The following is a 21,682-nucleotide window of genomic DNA, read 5'->3' as shown; positions in this document are numbered from 1 at the left end:
AAGGAATGCGTCCAAAATCAGGGACCCAACTCCCATGGAATTGAAATTTCAAGGATCTTCACATCAGTTCTATTCACAAAGTTGTGGCTGCTGCATCGCTGCAGTCATGTTATCATGATGTATGACAATGCCTTCCAGAAACCTGTAGGTTGCATGGTACAAGGGAAGATGGGAGGGGCGTATCCCTGCCCTCTTTCCCACCTCCCTCTAGCCCCTGTGCCCAATTGGCTGGCAGCAAGGCCTGATGGACAAGTGGCGATTGGCTGCTTTGGAACTGAGGTGGGAAACTGAAATCTCTTAACTGCGGTGGGTGGTGAGCAAAGGATGAGGGAGCAACTCAGATGCCCGCTGGCGAGCTAGGGCTGGCTGGGAGGCTCTGGCGGTTGACAGATGAGCCCTTTATCCCTGGGGGGGACCTTGGGGACATGCCAGGATGGGGGAGCAGGGGTGCAGGCTCTCTTTGTTTCCCATCCCCCCAGCAAAGTGGCAGGCAATTCCGTGGATCAGCCGAAAAGGTAGCAGCTTCACCGGGGTTCTGCTGAGGGTCGTGAGGGGAGGAGAAACAGCACCAGCCTATATTTTATGTGGAAAGAAGGATGACCCAACAAGTCATAGGTTGTCTAGTTAAGAATAAAACTAGCTGTTTATAGCCCATTTTCAAACTTACAGCCAACCTGTTAACCGACAGCATAATGTAAACTTATCTGAACTTGTAGTACAGGACTTTATAAATTCCTGCTATTGTCTATAAAACTCATTAGATGAAGAAAAAGAAAATTCAAATGCCAATGTTTAAGGAATTTTTATTAAAGCAAGAATTTTATAATCCAAATTATGGTTCTTTGCTCAGCTATCAATCCTTACTGTTAACTACAACAGTAGTGATATTCTGAGCTTTTCCACAGTAAATTACAAAATTAAAGAAAGGAATGCTTTAAATTTTTTGTACTGTGCTGAAAATTCTTTTCCCCGGGTTTATAAAACATTAATTTGTTTTTTAACTTTTGCTATTTTTTTTTGTATTTTAAATCAATAGGTAATCTAGGACTAGCAGTTTTGCTAGTCCTGGCATTTGTTGTGTACATAAGCTTCAAAGTTTCCTTTCTTTTTTTTATTTATTTTATATTTTGCAATGTTTTTCTCAATATTTAGTAGTTTTTCCATGTTTAGATTTTTTTCTTCGGTGAAGCGATATTATAATACGTAGTCCTGGGTCTTCTGCAATCAAGAAAATACAAGAATATAGAAATGCATTATTTTGAGGCCCATTTTCATTGTTAGTATATTTATTATTGGGGCTCAATAATAAATAAATAATAAAGCACTCTACACCCTCTCCTTGTTTAACAACTGCAATCCGTTCCTTAAATTGGAAGCAAAATGGTTGCTAAGCAAATACATGATGGGGGGAGCTGCAAAGATCACTGGTTGCTGCCATCTCATTCAGATGAAGTTGTCTTGTACAGTGTCCTGTGCTTGACCTGTTTTTTTCTCCCCTTTTTTTGCCCCCTTGCAGGATGGACAGATTGCTTGAACAAGCTATCACTTCTTAAGCTATTTTTCTCTGCAACGCAGTGCTTAACTGCAAGTTAAAAGCTCAGTTGTGTGACTTTAATTAGTTGATTAGAACCCTCCTGCTATCTCCCTGCTGCCTGAAACTGACCAGATCTTAATCAGTTTCACATAGAAGGCTTTTGTTGTCAGGGGCAGGAAATTTGGCCTTAAAAGGCCCAAATTGGTCAGAAAATGATTTTTTAAATTATTATTACTGTCATATTTGCCAACGGTCACTAAACAAGATAGTCACTAAATGAGGAGTGGCTGAATTATTTATTTAACATTTATAACCTATTCCAATCCTGATCTACTCTGGCCAGCAAACAAGCATGAACAAAAATTAAACAACCAAATAGGGCAACTGGCAATATTTCTGTTAAATGTTTCCATTAACAATGGACTGGAAACTGGATCTATGCCATTGGCTTGCGGAATGTTGTTTTCTGAGTTAATCCTGCCAGTCTATAGATTTCATAAATGGCAATGTATACTTTACAATTCTGGAACAGTAGTAGAGACAAAATTAAGACTGCAACTTCTATGGCCTTATTTCTATCATTGGTAACCCTAGTTTGAGCCCAAAACCAATGCATGTTGAATACTAGTCCCAGAGATAGATGAAATCCAATAATAAAAGTAATCTGCTGTTTGCCAAGTAATGAGGTTTCCATTGTTCAACACGGAAATCCTTATCTATAGTTATCTAGATCTCAGATTTTGAATACAGTAGTAATGCTGTCAAGAAAATTCAGCATGAATGAAACTCTAACTGGCCTTCCATTATACTGGACAAAGTTAACAGCCTGTTATGATGCAGCAAAACCTATCGCTTGAAATGAAATGCAATCCCTAATACAATTTATTTCACTTATGAAGCTTACTCTCATGAATACTTACATTAGACGCTTGGAACTCCTGCTGGATTGTTAACTGCTTTTTGAGCAGCTTCTTTAGCTTGATGGGCCTGCAGTACGGCTACAGCTTCATCAACCTAGTTAAGGGAAAAACTGAATTACTCCTACTTCTGTTAAAAAGTAAAATATGCTGGATTCCAAAAGGAAAACCACAACAATACTTGAAGAATCTGCCTACCTTCGAACGAAGAGATTCGGGAGACTCAAGCATATGGAGAAGTTCAGAGTTATCAATCTCTAGCAACATACCAGTTATTTTACCCGCCAAAGTAGGGTGCATGGCTTGGATAAGAGGGAACAGACGTTCTCCTAGAAAACAATTCACATGTTTACAAGACCACATAGTGATCCGTGTACCTATCCTAAACAGAACTACTTCAACAAGCCTCAAATAACCATTTACATACTAAAAATTGTTCTTTTAGCAGAACAGGAGCTGGTTAAGAGAATAAACTAAGAAGTGTGCAAAGTAGTAGTATCTTAAACGAAGATTGCTATTTTGAACAGCCAATGCCATTATCAATAAAATGATTTGAACTATTAAGCTCTCTGAATAGCTTCTTCCTCTAACACTTGCACATTCTCTTTCCTCTACATAACTTTCAGCTGAGTTAACTGGACTTTTAAATTTATTTCCACCATTAAAATAATCCCACTAAGAAGCCACAACCCATGTTTTAGGACTTCTGAGGGCTGAATCCAAAGTGCATGCTTGCACATAGAAGATTTCTGCTTACGGAAACACAGTTTCACTCCTCACATTTAGGTAATGCATTAGGAAAAACTGAGCTGCTTGCAATGCTTTGTGCAAGTGGGCAGGTATACCAATAAATAGGTTGCACCACCAGCAGTTATCTTCCTTCTGCACATGATTCAAATATTCTGCTGTAGCTTTCCTCCTTCCATGCCTTACTCTCTCAGCACAACATACCAAAACCTCCTGTCCCATTCTCCCCATGTTCACCTAATATCAAACAGTAACTTACCCAACATCTGCTTTTGTTCTTGTGGAGGGGCAGAAGCCAACATGGAAGCAGTCAAAGGTTCCTGACCTTGCACATGGACAGCAGGCTAGAATTTCAGAACATTGAATAACTAATTTTATACATTTTACATCAAACAATATACTGATTATATCTGCATTACTCACATTCAGTCACTCTGATCTGAATACCAGAGACCAGAATGCTGAATGGCAAACAATTCACTAAAGTATAACAGATCCTACTTGGAGATACAAGTGTGTTTACTGACAAAAGATTTACTTCAACTTAAGCCAGCAAGTTCATCCTTTTCTCGAGTGTAAAGAAGTTTTGAATAGAAATCCACCCAAGGTTTCCTGCTCAATAATACTACACTAATAGTGTGCTTTCATAATTTATTTCAATATATTTTAGATATTTCTAACTATGCAGAGGTTCCAGCTGTTACCCCAACTTTTAAGGTTGCCCCATAGTTTTCATGCTTACCTGCTGCATAGCAACCTGAGGCTGTGTGTTAAGATGCTGCTGAGGATTGCGAACACCTGCAGCATACTTATACTGTGGAACAGTGCGCACAGCTGGAGTGGCTGCAGCAGCAGCAGCTGCTGGACGCGGACCCATGGTCTGTGTTGATGTGTTTGCTGAAAAGAAAATGATTTCAAGCTAAGAGAGAATTCTCTTCAACTGTACTATAGTGGGTCTCCTTGCACAATTTTTGCTTAAGTGTTTTTAAACATATATATGACATTCAAACTTGTAGGCACAACTGAACTGCATATACTTAATGAACTATACTGATATAACTAGAGTACATACATATCCATCATGCTACTCCCTTTTGGTAGAAGCAAAATTATGCAAACCATAAACAACAAATAAAAAGAGAAATTAAAGAAAAGCTAGGTACACCACTCACTATACCTCTCCATACTTTTCTATCCTTGTTTCCATTGCTTCTTACTTGCCCTTTGTTATTTAAAAATTAAAGTAAAAAAACCTTCAGAACTCACCAACACGCTGTGTTGACATTACTCGTGTAACTTGTGATGAAGCTGGCCTCATGGTACTAAATGGTGGTCTGGGAGCTGTAGGGCGGATGGCACCTGGCATATTCTGGAAAGCTGCTTTTAAGATAATTTAAGTATGTGTTTTAGAAATTAACAAAACTAGACTTTTGTTAGTCAAGCCCACATTGCCCTATATTCTGTAAGAAAACTAAGTCACTTACGATGAGGTCTGGCACCCTGAGCAGCCCAGCGAGGACTTGGTCTAAGTTGAGTAATCTGGCTAGTAGGATAGTAGGCTGCACGGTTTTGTGTCTATTAGGAAAAAAACAATTATTTGATTTATAATCTGCCTTGCATTTGGGAGCTCAAACCAGGATATACAGCACTGCAGCATTATGAAATTAACCATTATTCCACTCAAGCTTAACCGTTGGACTGTTCTATATAAAAAACTGCAGGCTTTCTAAAGCAATAGAGACAAACTATTTTAATAGCTACCATGTGTCTAGCACAAATCTATGACTATATCAACTATATATATTTAATAAATTTAAACTTAATAGGGAGAGGTTCAAGCCATACCTGTGGGATAGCTGCCATGAAATAACCTGATGGAGGTGCTGGCTGGTAAGGGTTGATGACAGGATTGGGCACTGCTCTCACACTTGCCATTCTCTGCATGTATTGGTTGGTGAGGTGAGCTTGGCGTTCCTCTTTACGTTGAGCTAAAGCTACATATAGTGGTTTGGTGGCCACAATTCTACCATTCATTTCTGTAACTGCTTTGGTTGCTTCTTCTGGTGAAGAAAAGCACACAAACCCAAACCCTTTACTGCGGCCCCCTTCCATCATGACCTGTCAAAAGAATTTAAAAAGTTATCTCTGAGCACCACCTCACATTATTGCAGTATGTCTGTATAGTCTGTAATCATTTACACTTCCACTGAAACTTACAGACAGCTACACTAAACTATGCTGTCCTTCCAGGTAGCCCTACTGACTGGGCTCTTACGATAAAATGACAGGTAAGCAATTTTCCAATCAATGTTGCATCCACTGAGCAAGTCACAAATTCTTCAGAAATTTAAATGTGTCATACACAAACATTGTATGTACCTGTTATACAATGTTTATTTTATTTAAACATTAGCTACCATTTTTCACAGAAAAAATAGACAATTCCTCTGGAAATGTTAGATAACTTACTCTTCCTCCAAATTTACCACAGAAGCACAACTTCTTGCAACTGTGCTTACCTTTGCGCTAGTAATTGTGCCAAATGGTGAAAATTCTTTGCGTAAGCGTTCATCATCAATTCCATCATCTAAATTTTTCACATAAAGATTTACACCCTTGGGGAGGGAAAAAAAAGAATGAAGTGATAAACTATGAAGAATGTAAAAATCAAGCAAAAACATAACTATCCAACTGAAATTTTACCTGGTATCTTGTAATCCTATCCTGCTTCATTTGTTCAAATTTGCGTTTAAGCTCTGTTTGTCTCTCGACTTTTTTCTGAGCTCGACCAACATATATTTGCTTTCCATTGAGTTCTTTTCCATTCATCTCATCTACAGCCTTTATAAATAAAAAATATAAGTTAAAATGCTCTAATTTAAAATAGAATGTGCTTCTACTAAGAGAGCATAAACAATTCTTAAAAAAGATTTGATAATATGAAGTTGGAGTCAATATTGCATAAAAGCAGAATGACGGAGTTAAAAGCACAAAAACACAGATTTAACATAGCTCGATGTGTATCAATGAAGAAGAATAAAGGGTCCAAAACTAAATTGGTCACCAACAACAATATTCTACAAAGTTTACACAAAGTAATATATAGACTTACTTTTTGGGCATCCTCATGTCTTTCAAAACTGACAAAGCCAAAGCCTTTGGATTTTCCACTTTCATCAGTCATAACTTTCACACTCAAGGCAGGTCCTACAAAGCACACAAAATTTGTTACATATATTTGCCATTCACCCATGTTTAGAGAGAACCTATCCCACAGTTTACAAAGATTCTCCCAGTTGGGAGACTATCAGAAAGACCAACAATAAACCTATTTCATTTTGCTTAGATTTTTTAAACATTATAGTAACCCTAAGAAAATTATCATTAGCACTGAACAAATTATTTCAAGGATTACGCTGGAGACCCTCTCCCTATCTACCAACCTCCAAGTGGATTCAATTAAAGCTCTAAGCATCCCCAGCCAGGACACCAATGGTATAGTTTGGGGAAGACTATATTGCTCACATACTGTGTCCAATGTTAAAAGCACATGGGTATTTCATGTAGCACACCAAGCATTTTTAATTTAAAGGTGCTAAAGTCAGAAAAAGGTCTATGGGTAAATAATTATGGGTTACTCTGAAATTAACTGTTCATTAGGTACAACTTTAATGTATTTGAACTAATCAAGACCTGCAATCACTCTGGAACCCTGGTATTAAAGCTCTAGTTCTACTGTTTATGACACCAAATATTAATGATATTTTAACAAAGTTTTATTTACTATATATCCTCATGGATAAGCTGAGAATTTTAGATGCCATAACTAGTTGAATGTGCTGTATATACTCACATATAAGCCCATCCATGAATAAGCAGACCCTCAAGTTTTTGACAAAAATACCATGAAAAATGTGGGTTGGCTTATCCGCAGATGGCACATTTTTTATGGTATTTGGCTAAAAATTCTAGGGTCAGCTTATCTGCAAGTATATATGGTATGTTCAAATAGTTATGGTACTTATTCTTTTTATTGTTATCAGCCTTGTACCTGAGTCTTTAGTGGAAAGGCAATATATAAATTAAAAAAACAACAACTCCCAAATGGATGAAGGTCAGTGGCCACAAAATCACATTCTTTAATTCCTATGCACATAGAGAATCACAAGTTTGATTCTTGCTATCTCCAATAAAAAGCTAATGTTAGGGAATTGCAGTTGGGTAATCGTATCATATTAAGATACCAGCTCTTCTCATTTTTATATACATGAAAAGATCAAGACATTACCAAACTTGCCAAAGAGTTCTTTCAGTCTCTCATCATCCATGTCTTCTCCAAAATTCTTGATGTAAACATTAGTGAATTCCTTAGCACGAGCTCCAAGCTCTGCTTCCCGTTCTTTGCGTGATTTAAACCTTCCAACAAATCTAGTTTTAAAAGGCAAGGTGAGAAGCTGCTTAGATATTTTGAAAATGCTCACTACATGACTTTATGTCCATAAAGGAATACTCTTTATAGCCAATCTCTGAGGTGCTCACCCACGTGCTGTGTCATTTCCCTGTATGCGAGCAGCTGCCATAGCACACTGCAGTATTTCTTCAGGGAAATAGTAGAGTATTAAGCTTGTCCAGTCTCCTGTCTGTTGTGAGACAGACTGTTCAGAATGGAGCAGTTATATTACCCCGCTGTGCTCTCCCATCCAGGGAAACATAGCAGTGTGGTATGACTCCTCCTGATTGTGACATATTATGTCTCTCACAGTTCCTATGCAATGCATGAGACAAGTTTTCCCTTTTTGTTTTTTACATATATATTTCTAATGATGTAAGCCAACATTGGAACTAGGGTGTCTGTTTTATAAAATAAGATTTCTCTAAATACTGTTTAACTTTTAAAAGCTCAAAGAAAAACATTTTTGTACTCACACTTTACGATCGTTAAGCAGCATTCCATTCATTTTTTCAATAGCTCTTTCTGCAGCTTCTTGTGTTTCAAAATGTACAAACCCATAGCCTTTGGATCCATTCTCATCACATACGACCTGCAAAAGTATTGCAATGCTTGTGAGAACAACTGAATCTAATCATGTTAATTCCAATCTGAAGTATTTTCTCATTTTTTGCTTTCTTTCCACTCACCTTACAAGAGAGGATGTTTCCAAAAGCTGAAAATGTATCATACAGAGCTTTATTATCAATAGATTTATCCAAGTTTTTAATGAAAATGTTGCCAACACCACTTTTTCGTAGAGATGGATCACGTTGAGACCACATGATACGCACTGGCTTGCCTTTAATGACGTCAAAATTCATGGTATCTAAAGCTCGTTCAGCTGTAAAACAAAACAATTGTTTTAATCCTAACAGAATACTGTCATTGCTTATAACTTCAACTGTGTTATTTACTTCCTGTACTCCAAGGAATGATTAGACTACTCCACCATCTGAAATTGTGGAAACAGCAAGGGAAAAAAGGTTGACTGAGTTTAGTAGATGCAGAGTACACATTCAAAAATGGAAGACAATGTCACATATTTTGCATTAACAAAATTCACTATATTTTAACCTAAAAAACAGTTTGTAATATTCACTTTCTAATCTTGATGTTTTAAGGGATTTAGATGTTTAATGAATATACTACTACGGGATCCCAATCTGCAGCAACAGTAAAGAACAGAAGCTTATAAAAAAGTTGTACTATCAAGTTGCAATATATATAAAACCTGCCTGTTTCCCAAACAGTTTTTATAGGTGCAAGATGCAAAACAAAACCATGCTGCAGTTATTGGCTTGCTACTAATAAAGAAATAAAATTTCTAGTCACAAGTAAAGAAACTAAAAGATTTGTTTTAGTTTTTTAGTTTTAGATTTTTTGTTTGCTTTTCCAAACCAACATAATAAAAATTCTATATTACCATAGTATAAAAGGGCTATTTGCTATTAAATGAAGGAAACTGGTAAGACAGACTTTTAAAGTTCACTCTTGCTAATGAAACTTCTCCAAATTCTTGTTTCATCCACAGCAGCTCAATAATCCTTGCCAACGAACCAGAGTACAAAAATCCTGCAACACTACTGTATGTTAGCCAATAACAATAGGGGGAGGATGTGACAATCAATGAGACTAAAATTTCAAAGCACTGCCTCAAGTTCAAAACTGAATGTGCAGGCAAACTAGAGAAGGGCTTTTTGTGCAACTTTGTATCTTCCTACCCACTTATGCTCAACACAGAGCAATGTACCAAGTGAAACAACTGGAAAAGCTTTCCCCATCCCCAGCAGTCTATGAATTGCTTCCTTGTACAGTAGCATCTAGAAACCGTCTACGTCAGGAATAGAACTACTCACAGGAGTCAATGCTATAGTTCTTGCATTCTGTATCAATTTATGCACTATTTAATTTCACAGCATAGTATATAATAATAATGTTAGCATTTGCTAAAATTAAACACATAGATATTTTTTATACCCACCACCATTCCTATCATCCCAAACAAATCTGGTAAAGCCACGTTGACTATAGATGCAGCTAGTTAATTAATACCAGCAGTTAAAAAGCTTAACCAGGCAACCATGAATAAAAGTGGTCTTTCTGTCCATAAGATTTATTGCCCTTTCAGGAACAGATGCAGAGTGCAGCAACACGAATGGCAATAGCAGAACCAGCAAGGAGCACATTAGGAAATGTGGCCGGGCCCTGGCTGGCCTTCTGATGGAAAGCAGGAGAGCAAACCAAGGCAATGGCCCTATCTTTTTTATTTTGTTATTTTTAATATTGCTGGTCTGCAACAGGAGCTTAGAGCTCTTTAGTCTGAACCTGAACATGAAGTGCTAGTTAAATCTGCCATATCAGTTTTGTTTTTTCACAATGCAACTCTGAAACAACAGCTCCACCTGCTGCTTTCCAGGCACAGTGCATAGAATGGGAGTTGCCAATTCAGCAGAGGTAGCTCAATCCACTTGCATACATACAAAATTTGCACTGAAGGGGATGGCAAAGAAAAGAATGAAGGCAGAGGTCAGTGAAAAAGGGGAAAACATGCACAGCGTGCTAATTTAAATTATTCTAAAAAAGGGTACAGGTGCTTTCTTCCATAATGTTTACTCAAGTCCTAGTACTAATAAGATGAAGCAAATTATAAAAGACAACTTTGGACCTTCAATAACATTAATATGAGGAATATATAGTGATAAAGCTGTAGAGGTCATGTTTCGCATATATATTCTGTGAACTCAAAAAAATACAAATGATTTCCAAGAAATCCTTTGAAGCATTTAACCAAGCCCTAACTCTTTTCCCCCAGTAACTGTGTATGCTGTGGTCTATACAGAGTTTATACATATCTTCCTCATCCATCTCTTGGTAATAATTTCTTAACAAAAGACAAAAAGCATTTCAGCCAAGTTCATTCTTTACTTTTAAAGCTACTGAAAATGCAAAACATTGGAGAAAAATAGAGTAGATATCTCTAATTAAATGTATAGCTTTCCTGGGATGGTAATTTAGTTATTAACCACTAACTAAATGCTTTTTATTCTGAAGAAATTCAAATGTCACAGTAAGCCAACATTCTTTATAGTCTCGCTTCAGTTGGGAATGAATAAACCATGTACTGGTGCATGTAGCTTCATAGTTCTCATTTTATTCCCCCTGGCAGCAAGAGTGGTTTAATAGTACCAGGTAACTACAAAACTCTAGCTTATTTCTCTAATAAGAATCATAGGCCATTGTTTGTTCTTAGCTGCTGTAGCTTATTAGAAAAAAAGAGTTCTAAGAGCTTACTTAATTTAACTAAAACTTTGGACAGATCATTCAGGTTTATTTAGCTACTTCAAAAAGAACAAAGTAGTAGCAATTGTAGCATATACCAGGATACTGCTCATTAACACAAGCCAGAATTCTAAAGAATTCTGAATTCCAGCTTACTGTGATGTCTGAACACAGCCATTATTTTCTGGAATAAATGAATCCCCAGCTGAGAAGAAACATCTCAGCAAAATACTGAAGCTAGTTGGAAAAAAAACTCCAGAATAGTTTTTGAGAAACAAATCTACAGAAATAATCCTATTTCTGGACACTCCCTACAGCCTCAATGAACAGACTGTTTATCTGCCGACTGGATGAATTTACACAGTCTGCCCTTCAATATACTGCCATGCTTGGACAATCCAGGCTTATAGGACCAAACAACAGAGGCTCCCATTTTCAATTCATGCGAGACAATGCACATTGGAAACCAGTTTTCAATGCCCTATGATGATTCACTAATCCACAACATGGTTTATTTTTTCCTTAATGCACTGTACATAACTATCACAAGAAATAAGGCATATCAAATAAATCCAAAATAAATGAAGAAACAATCCACATTATGGCTTGGCATTACAGTATCTCTGAATCAGGCATTACTTGGTCTCAAAGTTTTTATTTCATCTACTCTTCACTGCCCTTTTCATGTATCATGGAAAATATAAGGACTTATTAGGGTGTGTTATTTAATTTTAAAAATCATACTAATTTTTAAACAGATGTTTATTGGTTTAGTACACCAACTACACTCAAAGTAGAAGACAAATTACTTTGAAGAGGTTTGGGCACTTGGACTTGGGAAGAAACTTTAGAGCCTTCTCCAGTTCCTGTGCCTTTTATTTGACAAGAGCTCACCCTGCTCCTATCCATCAGTATAAAGTCTAGCCATGCTGGCTCGCCTTAGGTATCCTCCAATGGCAAGTCTGATGGGTTTTCTCAATTTCTGGTCACTCATTCAGACTGTAAGCTATGTAACTCAGAGGAAAATAAAGCTATTTTACTCTTTAATATTTGTCATGTGGCCAAAAATGTTTAGATACTCTATATAAACTAAACAAAAAACAGAGTTAAGAGTTGAAAGGCTTCAAATGCAATAATCAAGAAAATATTCTATCAGACATGGGTCAAAAAGATTTTAAGTGGCTTTTCAAAAAGTGTTTAAAAAATATTTACTTTTTAATATAACGTACATTACAGAATCAGGCACATCTTTGCTCTCCAGACCCAAAGGGCAGAAAGTACTCCACAGAAGGAAAGGATAATTAAACACGGCCTACATTCGTTTTAGTCACTACGGGTTCAAAGACTCACTTCCGCCTTATTCCTCCACCATTACTTTAAAAGTTATAATTCAGGTGGAATTTCCGCCAAGGTGCCTTTCATCTGCGCTTCCTTCTCGCGCCCGACTCAGCGCCTCCGCTGGCGGAAGCGAGCGCCCGGCACGCCCTTGCGGGGGACATTTTAAGGCCCTGCCTCGTGATCCCAAAGCCTGCGCAACCCCTTCGCGGAAGTGAAGGGCCGAGAAAGGCCTTTCAGCGGCCAGGCCTCTCCCTTCAGTTTCGGTGTCCTGCCACGAGGCCTGGCAACCCCCCCCCCCGTTTCTCGCAAACGGCGTGACCGATTCCCTCGAACGGAAGCCCAAGTTGGGCCGCTGCGTGCGGGCCTCCCTCGCTACCCTTCTCCTCCTGCCCGCCAGCCATCCCGAGCGCGGGGAATTCCTGCCGAAGCAGGCGCGGGAAAGGATAGGCCCGGGACGGGGAGGCCGCGTTGACTGTAAAATGGACGCACTCGCGGGGGGAGATTGAGCGGGACCCCGTGTGGGGACCGCGAACAGGAGGCGGTAGAGGTGGGCCAGACCCCAAGTGAAGCGCCTTCCTCAACCGCCCTGGCCCCTTCCCACGCTGTAGCCCGAAACTCGGCTGCTTCGTCCCCACGTGTCCCCCTCCCCCGCTCCCGTCTCTCCTTTCCCATGTGCTCGCTCGGAAAAGCGGCTCCCGGGGACGGCCGCGTGGGGCGCGCACCCACTGGGGAAAAGGGGCTCGACCCCCTCCCTCTGCCCCCGCGACCCTTCCCGCTTCCTCACCGTCGGCGGGCTGCTGGAAGTTGACATAGGCGTAGCCTAGCGAGCGCCGGGTGATCATGTCCCTGCAGACGCGGATGGAGAGGATGGGCCCGGCGGGGCTGAACTTCTCGTAGAGCATGGCCTCGGTGACATCGGGGTGCAGGTCGCCCACGTACAGCGAGGCCATCGGGTAGCTGGGGGCACTGGGGTTCATGCTGGCGGGGGGACGGGGAGGGGGAAGAGGCGGCTGGGTAGATTCGCGAGCGCCGAGGAGGCCGCGACGGGCCGGCGGGTTCTAAACTCAACGGCTCCGCGGCGGCGGTTGGCGACGGTTGGCGACTCGCTCGAGTGCTCGGGGCTGCTGGCGGGAGGAGGAGCAGGTGGTCCTGCTGCGGCTGCTGCTGGCGGCTCTTCTTCCTGCTGCTGCTGCTGCGTGGATGGAGGTGGTTTGGGCGGGTCTCCTCTCGGCTGAGCCGGGTCCGGGACTTCGCTTCGCTTCACCGGGTTATTTTATACCAAACCGGCCGGTTGCAGGTAGGGGCGGGTGGTAAGGCGAGGAATTTTTTTAAAATATTTTTTCGGATTTTAAGATTTTTTTTGGATTTTTAAAGGTTTTTTTTCTTCTAGTAGTAAATGGTGCGGCAGAGCTGGTGTGTCCGGGGAAGGCCGGAGCACACACACTGTGCACACAGCACCGTCATCGGCCGGGGGACAAGGGGGAGGCCACCGCCCCGGCCACGCACTATATATAGCCGCCCCGCCCCCAGCCGCCTCCACCGTTCAGCACGCCACGCACTGAAAGGCCTCTGTGCGCACGCGTCGCCTCAAAAGGCTGGGGGGAGTGGGAAGGGAGAGAGAGGAGAAAGGGGCGGGGCAACAGCGCGTGGCGCTTAGGTAGCACGTCGTCCTTTGCGAGGAGACGCAGGTGCCCAAATTTGGGCACCCGATGGCGCATGAGCAGTTGGTAGAGGCAAGGGAGGGTGAGTTTTCAGATCACGGACCTATGACCAAGGAAGGGAGGGTACTGTATTACGAAAGGGGCTGTGGAGAAGTAGCCCAGAAACGCATGCGCTTTCCTCTTGCTTGCGTACAGGCATGCCCGTCATAGTCTTCCTTTTCGGGAGAAGCAGCGTTGTGCGAAGCTCGGGCAAGTAAGAAAGACTAATTCTGCTAATGTATCCCAGGGCGCTGCAATTCAGATTGAAGGCTAATTATGGTTAAGCAGACGGACATGAAAACAGATATGCGAAGGGTTCCTTACCAAAAACATAGAACTGGGTTGATTTATAAGCTGTAAGAAAGTTTCGTGAGGAGCAAAATTTAATCACCGCCCATCTCACTCAATGAGTGGCTCTGGGCAGTTTCCAGTAAAAACGAAACCTTTAACCTTCTCACCCCTCTCTTTGGAGAGTCTCGTCAACTCCACCCAACCGTGGCTTTCTCGGTCTTCCCCTTCCCTCAGCCTGTTCATGTGTCATATATTTTCTTTGTGATTTGATCCTCATGTTTTTTTTTCTATATGCCCAAACCACCACAACGCACTTCTTTCATACCCGTTATTCACATTTGTATTCAATCTTCATTCAGTGCCCATTCATTCCAGCCTCTCTCTCTCTCTCTGTTTTGTCATGCACATACTAAGGATCCCGCTGCTTTCAGCTGCTGCTTATGTTTTTGTTGACACGCCTAATACTTTCATTGAATGAAGTAGACGTTACCTCTTAAGCCATTTTCACTTCTGACAAACATTTATCTTCACAGATCACTTGCTATCCACATTCTATCAGTATTTGTATATCTGAAAATTTTCTCCATTGATTTCCCCATCTTTAATAAACATTTATGATATAGATAGATAGCAATTATGCGGTCTGTTTCCCCTTCAAGCAAAACTATTTCTTGATATGTTAATTTTCAGATTCATACTGCTCATTGCATCATATAATTTATAAGACATTCGCTGAAAATATTTTTCAGCCAACGGTAAGTATCAACTGCATACAGAAGTATAAATACATTCATGTTCCAAGCCAACACAGTTTACATATTTATTAACTACATTAAACAACCAATGAAACATCCACATTGTCATTTTACGCCATGCTCAATTTTGAACCATTTCCAAAGTATTCCATTTGTTCTCTCACATGCTTTACTTGCAACATATGTTACTGTTATCAAATGATAGCAACCAACTTTCAATGTTACATTGGTTCAAATTTAGATATTAATGTAATATATTTATATGACTACCCATCTCAAGCACATGACTCTGGGTAGCTAACAATATTAAATTCTTCAAATCTGTTTATTATTAACTTTCTCTAAATCAACCTAAATGGCTGGCTGGGGAATTGTGGGAATTGAAGTCCATACATCTCAAAGTTGCCAAGTTTGAAAAACACTGCCATAAACCAACCACATCCATACTTTAACATTTCTTCAGTTACATCTACTGAAATCTTACAGTTTTTCACCATTCTTACAGCATCTACTAGTTCCCTTTATTTGTCCATTTTTTTCTTTTTTTCACATTTATAGCACTCGTTTCCATTCCACTCCTTGATTCATCACTATAATTCCTATAGAAATCTCTAAGTACTCCCTGATATCAATTTTATCCCAAATAATTTCATCACTTTTATTTTTAATTCCATTCATGCTTCTGAAAGCTGCTTGTTTAACCCTCTTCACCCACTTCTAAAATATTTTTATTTCCATCAAAGAAATAAAATTTTCTGTCTCTCTCTTAATCTTGCTGTCTTTGACCACATTCTTCTCAGCTATCTTTTTCTCTATATATACATTATACAATATCTTTATCTGATCCTGATTTCTTGCAGGATCATTCTTTTATATGCATTTTTCCTCATCCACCACATAAATAGGGCCAGCAGGTGTGAATTGCAAAAATCTGAATGACCCTGCAGTGGTAGGAAAGAGCTCCACGGCCTGGGGCTTGGTCAGAAGTCTGCAGCCCGAACCTTGAAGCCATAATCATGTACCTCTGTTCGGTGGGTCATCTTGTTGGTATAACTTTTAACCAACTGAAAATGGACACCCAAATGGCTTGTGGTTCTGTTCAAATATACAGTATTTGTGTCAGCTCTTTGAGGTAGGCAAGGTCAAGAAACAGACACAACAAGGATTACAGGAATATTCTTTATTGTTGTTGAGTATAACAACAGAATCTTTAAAGCCTGCCAGAGGTTCCTTCTGCCCCCTCTTGTACCAAACAGATGGGGGGGGGGACATTTTGAGTCTTTTTCTCCCACTCCCTCCTTTCCCAGCGCTGAGCTGTCATTTACTTTCTCTTAATGGTACGGCTCGTCCATAATATTTGTCAAAGCTATCTTTATACTCTCCTACAGTTTGATTGTTTCTTTAATTTTAATTTTCTCTTTTGGGAAGTCTATAAAATGCTTAAGATTTTAAAGAGTATGGGATTAAAAGAGAGACCCAGGAGACAAGTTGTCTCAGCTTATCTGTCTTGCCCACTTTGATGTACCCTGCCTGACAAAGGTCTTTCCTATTTGTTGTTGTAAGAGCTGCTGGGGATCAAACTAAAGACCTGCAGCTTGCTCCATCCACGGGCTCTTGTCCCTTTCCTCAAGATAATAGCTGTGTTAGACAAGATTTTTGTTTGCTTACTTTATTCTTCACTTGCCCAAAAGATAATCTATCTTTAATTTAGTGGTGATGCTTTTATTCTAGCCTTCCCTCAAAAAAACATTTGTGCTTGTGCCAGGCCAACTTTTCTGTCCTAAAATGGAGCAGATTACGTATTTAAAACAGCGCTGTCCTCTATATTTATTGTGCATCAACTCCCATTAACTCCAACCACCATCGCCATTTATTGTCATGTTGCCAGTGATCATTTTATTTATTCGTATTTTTTGTGTGCAGTTCCTGTCCCCAAACAGGTCTTCAAGACACAGAATCAGACATGGTACATGGGACCAGGGTTTCCGCTTATAGCCCCATAACTGAGAACAGTCTATATGTGACAAGAAGAAGGGTTAGAGCAAGAATTAGCAACCAGGCAGTTTCACGCAACATTGCAAGTGCTAAAATATAAAAAGCAATGAGTTTCTGAAAAACTGATTTTTTTCAAAAGCTTATGAGATCTCATGTGAGAACACAGGAATTAATTATTGGGCTGTCTTGTGAGATTTGGGTGATCTCTAATTTTCAAATTTATTTTTTAAAAATATATTGAATATCAGTGGACACTGTTTAGTAGCATTGTGGATTTCATGTTGAGGTTGGAGACTTTCTGATGTATGCAATACCAGAAGGTCCCTAAGTACCTCCTTCCCAAATGAGATCTGATTTGAACAGGGATTTGGAAATCCCTGTTGATCTTCCATTCTACTGTTAAGGCTGTCCTTTGGTTTTAGTGACTTTATTGGGGTATGATTGTTTTTAACTGTGTTTATGTTGCTGTTTCTTTTGATGATGACACTTTATGTTTGTACTTTATTATTAATTAATACTGTGCACTTATAAGAAGAAATGAGCTACAGATGCTGTAATCAGTTCATCAGTATGGACCTTTGTAGTGATTTCTGTTGTCTCCCACTGTTTGTCACTATCTTTCTGAATACTTCTTTATGTCTTGTATATTTTGTTTCCAGTTTCCTGGCATTTTCCTTGCATTAGGGAGCATATTTGCTCATAACTTGCTCACTTATTTCTCTGGCTTGAATATTGCTTTATATCAGTTGCTACTATTAGACTTTGTCACTAACTTTGGCTTGTTCTTCTCAGTGGATTGGGTGTTTACTACTTTGATAGCAGGTTTAGGCTTCAAAGCATTTTTGGAGTTTTATTGAAGCAAGAAAAAAAGCAAAGTAATTCAGCTGCAGTACAACTAATAGTTACTGCCAGGATAAGCTACAGTATTTAGATAGCATTCCAGTAGAAGTAGAAATAACTGTTCCTCTATACTAAAATAGCCAATTCAGCCTTTGAATTAAGGGATTTGGGAGAATTCTGGAATGTATGTCTACTAGCCATCTTCTCATTTTGTTTGGTTTCAATTGCACATTCTAAGTATGTATTTTTCCAGTTTTCATCACTTTTGAGTTTCATTTCATGATATTTGATATTGTTTTTCCTTTTTGTTTATTAAGATGCATGTGTCGAAAATTCTATGTAATATAGGTGTATAAGAGCTGTTGCTCAATGTGTGTTTGCTGTAAGATTCATCAGATATGAATGTGTCCTTTTGATTTCCAGTCTTCAGTTGTAAAGGAGTGGATTCAAAATAATAACTTCCAAGAAAAAAAATAGTATTAAAATTAAGAATCAAAAGAAGATGGATGGATGTGTAATAAAACAAGATGTGGTAAAGTTATGAATGAATGTGGACTAAACACAAAAGTGAGTGACCAGCATGAATGAAATATATTGAGTTGATTTGATCATATGGAAGGAAGGAATGAAGACTTAATTGCAAAGCAGATATATGAAGGAAGAATGAATGGATCAAAAGGAAAGGAAAGACAGAGAAAGTTGTGATTTGATGAAATTAATGAGATTCTCAAAAGGTGAGAGGTGAGGTTTAAAGAACAAAAGGCAATTTATAAATCAGTCTGTGGACACAGTGGAAGAAAGAGTGGCTTGCAAGAATAGAAAAATGTGGAGCAACAATTGTGAAACAACACAACAACACTAAAGTGTGCTTATCCAGTGTGGGAGCCTGCACAAAGGATGTTGGCTTAAAGAAGTGCTGACTGCCTCAGTAACAAAACAGAATAAGGATTCTGCTTGCACTGAGAATCTGCGTAGAACAGAGATGAAGAACACCACTTTTGGTGCCGGTAACCACGGGTCTTCTGCTGTCAGTTCTCTGATCCCATGAAGAGATCATTCCACAGCACTGAATTCTTTGCTGCTTCTCTGCCCCCATCCCCCCCAACTTCTGTTGCCACCCACACCAGGGGAAGGGGTGGAGAAAAGAGACCCAGTCCCCCATTCTTTCCCTCTGCTTCTTGCCATGGGTAGAAAGGAGGGGACATAGGTCTTCTCTCCCTCTACCACAGAGGATTGCCAGCTGAAGAATTACTCTCCCAGCTTCTCTTCCCCCATGGGAAGGGAAGCCAGGAAATGGCTCTGCAGGTGACAACCATAGTCAGCCGTCTGCTGCTCCTCCTGGCTTCTCATCCAGGTGATATAGCTGCTCACCTCCACTCCCCACCCCCACCCCTGCTGTTTAGATGCTGCACTGCTTAACCTGGATAGTGGGGGAGAGACATGATTTCCATGTATGTCCAGCAGCCTTGGAAGATTGCTGGACTGGTGTCAAGAATGCCCCCACAGCTTTGGGACCTAAGCTGAGGGAGGATGAGTGCGGCGTTCCTTGGAACTAAAGCTGTGATAGAACTTCAGGGGGTATTGGTAGAAGGGAAGGGAAGGGAAGGGAAGGGAAGGGAAGGGAAGGGAAGGGAAGGGAAGGGAAGGGAAGGGAAGGGGAAAAAGCAGCTCCCTACAGGATTGGTTGAACTACCTGGTTTCTCCTGCAGGCAAATCCAAAATGGTCATGGAGTTTCAGAGCAGAACAACTGGACAGGAGGGTCAATCCTAACAAAGTGCCAGCTGAAGCCCAAGAGACCACTCATCTCCAAAGGCCCCTCCTCCTCCAGGCACCCTAAAGAGTTGTGATAAGAAGAAAAATGCTATTCAGCAACAGGCTGGCAACAGGATGGGATCTTTGTCACGTTGACATGGCCTCATCAGCTGGTTAGTCCCATGCAGATGGGATGTGCAGGGAAACCCTAGACATAGCTAGATTTTGCCTTTTATCTCCTGCTTTTAATTTATTTTGCTTACTATGTTTTCCTTTTTTTCTGCAGTTTGCATAACAGTGCTTTACTGCATCTGGAAATAGTGTGGTATCTCTGTCCATCTGTCTGTCTGTGGAGTTTATAGGGCGGAGCACATTAAATTGCTCACAGAGCTTTTTGACAGCATATAAAGAAAATAATGACATATTCATACATGAAGGGGATTCTACATGTGTTTGTCAGTTAAGGAATATTTAACTATAATTAGCCTTTCGTCTAAAGTGCAACAACTTGAGATACATTAGCACAATAATTGGAGGAACAAGCACATGAATCTTTTGGAACCAAAACAATGAAGATTTTTATGGCACCTGAAAGACTAAGAAACTGCTAGTGCAATTTTATACTAGATAATGTGGTTGCCACCCAGTATTTTGACTTTCTTTTCCTCTTTGGCTAGGATTTAGTAAACTACTAGAAATTGCTTTTCTATGAGGTTAATAAAACAAACAAGCAAACACCTAGGCCAGTTTATTGATAAATTCATGGCATAAACTATTTATTTACAGTTGCAATATCAGCTATCAACTGACTACTTTATCTTGTCTTTTAAACTGCTAGAATTTTGGCTAAAATGTAAAATTAGTTATTTATTTATAGAATTTAGTAATGTTTTAACTTCTTTAACAGGTATGAAGGTTTATCTGAATTTGATTCTTTTTTCTTTTTTCTCTATTTTATGTCGCATTCCACCCAAGATCTGGCTGGTCCTGATCCTGCCTGCTTCCAAATGTCTCCGAAGACGCATTCCCTCAGGCACTAAGTCAGGAGCCTCTCTTGACTGATGGTTTCTGGTTGTTTTAGCCACCTCTGGGGCAGGATGTTTTATTAACTGTTATTCTTTTGCTTGTTGGTATTTGCTGTTTTTAACTTGCATGCCAAATTGACAGCTATAAAAAGTGAATAGATAAACATACATCAGTACTTCCTATTTTTTCTGTATATGTAGGATTATGTGTTTATAATTTGTATGCCAGACTAATGATGAGATAATTTCGATCTGAGTATAATTAATATGGCTTATTTTTAAATAACACCAAAAAAAGACTATCTAATAAAGGTAGCTTACAACAGGTCATTAACAACAGCACTGGATACATCAGAAATCAGATGCTGTTAAATATGCTATAGTGGGATAATACAGAAACATTAGAAAAAGGATGGAAAGATCCAAAGGAGATATTAGGCCAGCAATATTTGGAACAAAATATAGAAAGTTATGAGGTCAGAATAACTGTCCGTCTAATTTAGTCTTGTTTACTCAGTCTGGCAGTAGTTCTCCAGCATTCCACTGAGAAGCTTTCGTGTAATTTACCATTTCTTCCAGGGACTGAATTTGGGTGTTTCTGCATGCAAAAATAGTAAATATAGAATGTTTGAGGAAGTTTTCTTACACTTAGCTGGACAACTGAGTCCAGCTTTGTCAACTTTCACTGCAGCATTCTGCAAACATTGATTGCCTGTGTGCATGGAGACAGTGTATTTGCTACCAGGGGAAGCTCTAGGGCAGTGTTTCTCAACTTTGGCAACTTTAAGATGTGTGGACTTCAGCTCCCAGAATTCCCCAGCCAGCATGGCTGGGGAATTCTGGGAGCTGAAGTCCACACATCTTAAAGTTGCCAAAGTTGAGAAACACTGTTCTAGGGTTGGACCAGGAAATTTAATCTGCTACAGCAAATACTGTCCAACTGATACATGATTGCACGCCATGGTAACACTGGTGTTTCTGTTTTATAACCCTTTGAATATGGTTTAGCTGGTAAT

At 39.8% G+C, this 21,682-nt stretch overlaps 1 protein-coding gene and 1 long non-coding RNA gene across 4 annotated transcripts; one reads left to right on the top strand and one right to left on the bottom strand.

Annotated features, from left to right (window-relative positions):
* Positions 1 to 786: 786 nt before the first annotated feature.
* On the bottom strand, positions 787 to 13,798 carry PABPC1 (poly(A) binding protein cytoplasmic 1). 3 transcript variants are annotated; one of them, XM_088149075.1, is made up of 15 exons: positions 13,092 to 13,798; positions 8,338 to 8,531; positions 8,125 to 8,240; positions 7,487 to 7,626; positions 6,311 to 6,405; positions 5,902 to 6,039; positions 5,718 to 5,813; positions 5,044 to 5,316; positions 4,683 to 4,773; positions 4,465 to 4,578; positions 3,941 to 4,095; positions 3,458 to 3,542; positions 2,650 to 2,780; positions 2,455 to 2,548; positions 787 to 1,218 (listed from the first exon to the last, which is right to left on the bottom strand). In XM_088149075.1, exons 1-14 carry the CDS (start codon positions 13,282 to 13,284, stop codon positions 2,456 to 2,458), a joined length of 1,914 nt encoding a protein of 637 aa, XP_088005201.1. In that variant the 5' UTR covers positions 13,285 to 13,798; the 3' UTR covers positions 787 to 1,218; position 2,455. The 3 variants fall into 3 exon arrangements, with proteins under 3 accessions (XP_088005201.1, XP_088005202.1, XP_088005203.1); XM_088149076.1 differs by having other exon boundaries at positions 4,465 to 4,575; XM_088149077.1 differs by having other exon boundaries at positions 7,496 to 7,626.
* Positions 13,799 to 14,068: 270 nt separating this feature from the next.
* Positions 14,069 to 21,469, top strand: LOC112542705 (uncharacterized). Its single transcript, XR_003086343.2, has 3 exons — positions 14,069 to 14,221; positions 19,598 to 19,814; positions 20,617 to 21,469. It is a non-coding gene; the product is annotated as an uncharacterized LOC112542705 (long non-coding RNA).
* Positions 21,470 to 21,682: the final 213 nt, after the last annotated feature.

Source organism: Python bivittatus, unplaced genomic scaffold (assembly GCF_059951505.1).
Source record: "Python bivittatus isolate LINGU-HERP-01145 unplaced genomic scaffold, Pbiv_v1 ctg000590_np1212, whole genome shotgun sequence".
NCBI lineage: Eukaryota > Metazoa > Chordata > Lepidosauria > Squamata > Pythonidae > Python > Python bivittatus.
The sequence above is the reverse complement of the archived record's forward strand: the minus strand, read 5'-3'. Positions and strand labels throughout refer to the sequence as shown.

Coding starts and splice junctions, on each gene's coding strand:
- PABPC1 (XM_088149075.1), bottom strand. CDS start 13,284: ATGAACCCCAGTGCCCCCAGCTACCCGATGGCCTCGCTGTACGTGGGC. Junction 8,241..8,337: donor GAAACATCCTCTCTTGTAAG/GTGAGTGGAAAG, acceptor ATACTTTTGCAG/GTCGTATGTGATGAGAATGG. Junction 5,814..5,901: donor ATAGGATTACAAGATACCAG/GTAAAATTTCAG, acceptor TCCCTCCCCAAG/GGTGTAAATCTTTATGTGAA.